The 7538-nt window shown below is 37.1% G+C and overlaps 1 protein-coding gene across 1 annotated transcript in view; it reads right to left on the reverse strand.

Annotated features, from left to right (window-relative positions):
- Positions 1 to 7288, reverse strand: part of POT1 (protection of telomeres 1) — a gene marked incomplete at both ends in the record, with an annotated part of 85496 nt that extends 78208 nt beyond the window's left edge. The window contains 2 exons of the mRNA XM_080701443.1: positions 1373 to 1445; positions 7166 to 7288. Of these exons, the coding sequence (XP_080557569.1) occupies positions 1373 to 1445; positions 7166 to 7288 (196 nt within the window). The remainder of the gene's footprint in view (positions 1 to 1372; positions 1446 to 7165) is intronic.
- Positions 7289 to 7538: the final 250 nt, after the last annotated feature.

The raw sequence follows: 7538 nt of genomic DNA on the forward strand, positions 1-7538 counted from the left end.
AAAAAATCCTGCCAGGCATAGTGGTACATACTTATAATCCCAATACTTGGGAGCCTGAGACAAGAGAATCACAGTTTGCAGACAGCCTTAGCTGCCTAGTGAGGCCCTTTGCAACTCCATGAGACCCTGTTTCAAAACAAAGAATAAAAAAATCAGGCTAGGGGTAGAATGCCCCTGAGATTCCATCCCCAGGGCATTAAAAAAAAAAAAAAATCCTGACATAATTCAGTTTTCTACCTGTTACTTGACAAATACAGTTTTAGATTTTCTCAGAAAATAAATTTATTTAGAGTATCTCTTATTTTATTTTTGGCAATGAGATCTAAATCCAGGAGCATTCTACTTGTAAATTACACCCTCAGGCCTTTTGTACTTTGAAACAGGGTCTCCCACTAAGGCACTGAGGATCTTGTTAAGTTTGAAAGACAGGTCTTGAACCTGTAATCTTCCTGTGTCAGCCACTCAAGTATTGGAATTAAAGGTATGTGACAGCAGGCCAAGCTTAGACTTCCTCTATGTATGCTCTACCAACTGAATTTGCTTTTTTTAGAAGACCAGATTTGTACCAAATATGTTTATAATTATTTGTTGCATTTCTTCATTCCCCTAAAATAGAACCATTATGAGGACAAGAATCTGGTACATAGGTGGTTTTTAATAGTTGCAGACTATTAAAGTTCACAGTCTGATTCCACTCACAGCTCCAGACCATTTTCAAACCATTTATAGGCTTTATTTTTTTATTTTTTGGTGTACTGGGGGTGGAACCCAGGGGCTTTTCTACCTCCAGGCTATACTCCCAGACCTGTTTTATACTTTATTTGGAAACAGGGTCTCACTAAGCTGCTGAGCGCCTCACTAAGTAGCTGAGGCTGGCTTTGAACCTGTGAGATCCTCCTGTCTTAGCCTTCCAAATGCTGGGATTACAAATGTAATCTACTTTATAGCCTCCGAGTGTCCCAAGGTACTCATCCTAGCTTAACAGGATTACTTAAGAGTTTCTAAGGAGAAACATTCTTCCTTTGTAAGACCTACATAAGAAGTAACATGTTGAAACCAAACTTTTAAGAAATTTTAGTCACTAAGATGCTTAGGTCACATTAGTAAAGCTAGAAATAGAGAAAAAAGTTATACTGAATTACTCTAGATATGGGAATAAAGGAACTTTAAATAAAATAGAAGAAATGAGAGGGAAGGGAAGACAGATATAGAAAAAAATACTTAGGGAAGAATTAACTTTCCATTGTCTGCACTTTGTTTTGCTATGAATATATTGTTAAAATCATTCAAATATGTATAAATGTGAAATTATATATTTATAGATTATAAGTAAAGAGCTAAACAAAAAATATAGTCATCTTGTACTATATACCTTGAAGTCCAATCTTCAAAACAGCTGTTCCTTTTCCAGAATAAGTCAGAGAAGAGATAACTGAAAGTTTTCCCTGAAATGGAGAAAACAATAGTTAGCCAGAGAGATTTGTATTAGAAAATTAGAAAATTAGAATAATCATTTTGAAACAGTAAAATTTTATTTTTGTGAAGGATGTCAGGATCAAAATGGAATTGCTTGCATCAACACTAACAAAATAAATAAAGCCATGAAAAGGTTATGAAGGAAGAGTTCCGATGTATGACTTGTGATAGTAACTATCAAAAAAGACTATCAGAACCAAAACTTTGCATAAGAATACCCCCCACCCAAATACTTCTGTGAGGATATCTGCCCAGCAACTATCTGTTCAGCCTCAGACTGGTGCCACACTTGTTCTTAAGCTCTGTGGCCAAAGATTATTACTTCAGAATATCCTGTGTAATCTTCCTCATTTTTGCCTTTAAAAACTTCCCCTTGCCTAACCTTCTTGATGTTGCCCATATTTTACTAAGGCAAGTGTATTTCCATTGTAATGTTATTCTATTAGCAAATAAGCTTAATTAATCTTGAGAGAATCTCTGATTTTTCTTAAATTGGTCTTTTCTAGAAGTCAATATATTATGTTCTAATTATTTTTATAACATTAAAGAATACTGAATTAAATTTCCCAAAGAAAAATCAGAGGGTTCAAAAATACTTAGGGTTCAAAATTTAATTTCTTAAGCAAATTTATTAGTTAAAGATAAACACGATCAAACTTTCCCCAACTTTGTTTTAGACTATAATATTGTTTTCTACTTAAAAAAAAAAAAGATGAGGTTTACTCCTAGAAGGGAAAGAAAAATCTAATAAAGAAAACTTCAAAGTGCAGAATAATCTCATAAATAAGGATGGTGTGGACCAATCGATACACTAAGACACAGGACAGATTAGGTTTGTTCTCCTTCTGTAACTGCAAAGCTCTGTCAGCTGAAGACAACTTATTTAACGGCATCTCAGGTAAAATAAAAAGTGCATAATCTGGATAGTTTCTATACTTACTTCTGGCTCTAAAATTTAAAGATTGTATGAATATATTATTGAGCTTTGCAAAAACTACCTACTCTACTTATTTAATAAAATTTAAAATAGATTATATAATATATATCTCCCACTCTAGTATTCAATACTTTCATAGTACCAACAACAAAATATCAACTTTGCTTATAAGACAAATCAATTTTAGCTACATATAAATTTTATTTATAGGATGGTAATAAAATATGGCGATCAAAAGTAAAAAATAAATAGCTCTATTTAGGAGGCAGACAATCAAGAAGAATGATAATAAGAAATAGTTAGACAATCAGAAAATGTCAAACCTTTCTTGACCCATTAAAAAGTTGGTCACAGGGCAATCGAATAACTAAAAATTTGAAGAGCCTTAATGAGAGATGGGAAATAAGTGCTTTCATATCTAGAGTAAATGCAGATGCTTCCAGAAAACTCTAAGAAAAATTCATACAACATTTTTAATGAATTGCTAATGGCAAGGTATGGGTTAGTGAGGCCACATCAAGCCCCTAGGAGCTACAAACACAAGTTTTCATGTCCACTTACAAGTTCTTCTCCACTGATGGGAGAAGCAAGGGTGGCAGCAGTTACTGCAAGAAAGAGAAGAACTCCTGCTTGGATCATTCTCCCTTATCTTTCTTTTAGAACGAAGACCTAACATTGCTGGGAGAAGAACAATAACCCCGCCAATTTTAAAGTTTTGTGAAAACCCACTGTAGCTAAAAGGAACAGGAATAAAAAACAAAACAAAATCAACAACAGCAATAAAAATACTTCTACCTCTGCTACGGATGGGGAGGAATTGGCACACTAGTGCACGCCCCAGACATCTATATCTAAAGGCAGGGCAAGATCACTCACAAGGCCCAGGGACCCACCATCTGCCAAGGCAGACTTCATCGGAATGGAGAGCATCCACCTACCAAAGGTTAACAGACACCTAGTAAAAGGTAGCATGCCTACAACTGGAAGAGACACACTACAGCATGCAGAGACACCTTATCTGAGGCAAAGAGTAGAGGAAAGAGAATACAACTATGGATGCAGAAGACAGTGAAAAAAAATATCTTGATACTCGTCATCCTACATACAAGTAGATCTAGAGGAATCTGCAGCCTGTAATACATACAAATAAGCACACTACCAAGTCCCAACCTAGTGCTGCTCCCGACTAGAAAAACCTAATGCACCACATAAACATTTCCATGAATAAAAATTATTTCCAGTTTCCCTTATCCTATACAAGGTATGTGACTTTCAACAACATACTTGAGGCATTAAAAAAAATAGCAAGAAGTAACATACTTGTAAAGACACACAGCAACTAAGAGAATCAAAATGAGATTAGACAAATTACCAAGCAAGAGCTTTCATTTCTCTTGCAGGCAGTCCAACCAGAAGAAAGGTATGGATGAGAGAAGATGACCAGAAAAAAAAAAAAAGAAAAAACATGAATTTTCGCTCACAGGAGACACACTGGTTTTATAAAAAGGGCACTTAGGGAGAGATCCTCAATAGGTGGGGATGGTGATCGCAACTGGACAAGGGCACTAGCACCAGGGCCAGAACTGCCAGCCTTGGGAAGGTAACACAGAGATTCTGGTAAATATAGGGAAAGGAAGGTATTAATGACCTTTTTCTGTAAGAACTATGCCAGCAGCCTTCCTACACCCCAAAGGAAAATGCACTTATGTTTCTTTCAGGAACTTCTGGGAAATTTGTGAGTCAATTACTACTGAACTTATCATCCCCTACACCTCAGGGCTCTAGCAATGAGCCAGCAGGGCATGGCCAGGCTCCTGAACTTTCAATGCTGAACACCTCCAAGTGTTGTCCACAGCTAGGTTAAGTTAATTGGGCAAGCAGGATGGATTCAAGACTGCCCTCCAGCAGTCTCTCTGAAAACAAGTCTAAATTGAATTACTGGAACTGAACTGGGGGCCTTAGGGCTTACTAGATGGCAGACCATTCAAGGGACCCTGTCAACCCATGCTGCCTGACTGATCTATGTCCTTCATGGAGAGGCTCCCAACACTTGCAAACTTTTGTTTCCAGAGGTGGTAAACATGCTCTTGGGATTGTGTTTTCTGTGTGAAAGGCAGAAAATAATCACAAAAACATTATAAACTGTACCCAGGTGTAGTTTATAAGAAACATTTGAGTACTTAATAAAATACCTTTGGTTGATCCTATAGCCTTCAGTTATATATTATCTCAACAGCTGTAGCTACAAAGGGAGTTACTCTATTAGCAAGGTGGTAGAAAATCTGACCCTGCCCTTACCTGGAGTTAAAAAAAAAAAAAATAGACTCCAGAGAGACATATCCACAGAGTTAATGTGTTTGCAATTCAACAGGAAATAAAACCAACAGCTTTTCCTTCACATTACAGATGATGGGATTAAGGAGATGAGCTTTCTCTGCCTTCAGAGAAGAGTGAAGTTGGCCACCTGTCCTATAAGCATGCTTAGATAGGGGTTCCTCTTCTACATAGCAAAGAATCGCCTCCACACGTAGGAAGACACCTGGTCTTCACTGCCTCAGCCTGAGTGGGGGAATGGGCATGGAGTTATATTGAGATATGCTGAGATACAGTGAATGCTGAGAGCAATATCAATAATCTGCGTTTACTCTAGAAAGCTCATGTGGGGTTTTTTGGAATAAAAATGAATATAGATATTAGTCCATAATGTGGAATAAACTGTGGTCCCTCAAATTTATCTGTGGAAACCCTAACCTCCAATACTTCATAATGTAATACATTTGGCCTTTAAAAAAGTAATAAAAATTTTTTAAAAAAATCCATCAGAATGGACCCATATTACACATGACTGGTGACCATATGGGAATAAGGTACATAAGAAAGACCGCAGGTACTCACACATGCACAGAAGAGAGGCCCTGTGCGGCCAACGAGGATGGGGGAGCAAGGTGAGCATCTCCAAGCCAAAGATGAAACCAAACCTGTGAGGACTTTGCGCTTGACCTACGAGTCTACACAACTTATGAGAAAATAAATGTTAAGCCACCCAGTCTGTGTTATTCTGTTATGGCAGTCTTAACAAGCAAAGCACACCTTTAAAATGTGGGGAGATTCTGAGCTCAGAGACCTTAAGCTATGACAGAAACTCTATGTGAACAACAGGATTAATCACCTGGGCCTGTTTCCATGGGATGTGGGATAGAAAGAAGAAACAATGCAAACAAGTTCATGTTGACTGCTGTAACATAAATAATAGAACTACGTAAGCCCATCTGGGCTCCTTGTCTCCTTACTAGCTGAATCTACTAAAGTATAGCATGCCAATAATAAAATACTGAGATTGTTGGATTGGATTAAAAAGGATGATCTAGAGATATATGGTCTATGAAATATTTAAGATATTAAAGCAAGTTGAAAACAAAAAAGACATACCATCTAAACAGTAAGGCAAACAAGTGTGACAAGGCATGGCCACACATGGTGACATATACCTGTAATCCTAGCTACTCAGGAGACCAAGGCAGGTTCCCTAGTTACAGGCAAGTGTGGCAACTTAGCCAGACCTTGTCTCAAAAAACAAAAAAACAAAACCAAAAACAAAAACAGGCTAGGCTGTAGCTTAGAGGTCAAACCCTCCTGAGTTCAACCCCAAGTAACACACACACACACACACACACACACACACACACACACACACGTTGTCAAGACTTTATCACCATCAAACAAAATGGATTTCAAAATGAGTTACAAAGATCAAGGAAAAACATTTAACCAATTCATCGAGATATAACATCCTAAATATATATTCACTTATAAGTAAAAGAAATATACAGCCGGGCGTGGTAGCACACGCTTGTAATCCCCACGCTTGGGAGGCGGAGACAGGAGGATTGCGCAGGTTCAAAGCCAGCCTTGCTGGTTTGAGACCCTGTTTCCAAATAAAAATACAAAATAGGTCTGGGAGTGTGTAGCCCAGAGGTAGAAGGGTTACAGGAACCCCAGTACCACCACCAAAAAAAAAAAAGAAAGAAATGTACAAATCAAGAATTAGAGTTGGAGGCTCAGCATGGTGGCGCATGCTTGTAATCCCCGAGCTTGGGAGGCGGAGAAAGGAGGACAGCACAAGTTCGAAGCCAGCCTTGCTGGCTTAAGAGACCCTGTTTCCAAATAAAATATAAAATAGGTCTGGGAGTGTAGCCCAGAGGTAGAAGGGTTTCCAGGAACCCCAGTGCCACAAAAAAAAAACAACAACAACAAAAAGAATTACAGTTGGAATTAATACCTATCTCTCGATAACTGATAAGCAGAAATAAAATCATTTTGAATATAGAAGACCTAAAAATACCACAATGCAATTTAAATATGGTTGACAAATGTCAAGAGTAAATCTGCCAAGTAATGATACAAATTCTTTTCAAAACCATATGCATGTCCACAAAGTCTCAATATAATTAATATAATTTTAAAAACCTAACTTTTCAGAGTTAAATTACAAATCGACAATAACATATTCAGATATATCACCATTCCCTCTAAAGCTATTAAAGCTTTCTTCAACCTTATAATCCATTTAACTAAAACCTTTCCTCACTCCATAAGGAAAGGTTTTTCTCAGTTTCTTTGTAATTTGAAAGTGAGTATTATAATGAGAAACCACAATAAATGATGCATGGTAAAAGGTAAAAAGTTATACAAATACTTAAAATTCCAGAAAAACAATCTAATTTTTAAATTCTGAGTTAAGAAACTTCTTACCTGGATGTATTTCTTGCTATAGTCACAACCCAGATGTAGGGATCTGAAATCTACTTCCTTTAATTTATTCAGCAACTGAATTTCAGGCACCCCCCTGACTTCCTTTATTAATTCAAGTGGCATATCAATTCTGCTTCACAGTGATGTCCAAAGCACATTCAGCAAGGGAAGTTGACAGGTTGTAGCTTAAAAGAAAGAAATGTTTTATCCCAAATATAGTTGATAATTTCCTTTAAGTCTCTTCAAATTAGTTTTAGTTCTCTTTTCTTCTTTTTTTTTTTTTTTTTTTTTTTTTTGTGGTACTGGAGGTGGGACCCCCAGGGACTTTCCTACCTCCAGGCTACACTCCCAGACCTACTTTTTTTATATTTTA

The sequence above is a fragment of the Muscardinus avellanarius genome (assembly GCF_963383645.1).
Source record: "Muscardinus avellanarius genome assembly, chromosome: 9".
Lineage (NCBI taxonomy): Eukaryota > Metazoa > Chordata > Mammalia > Rodentia > Gliridae > Muscardinus > Muscardinus avellanarius.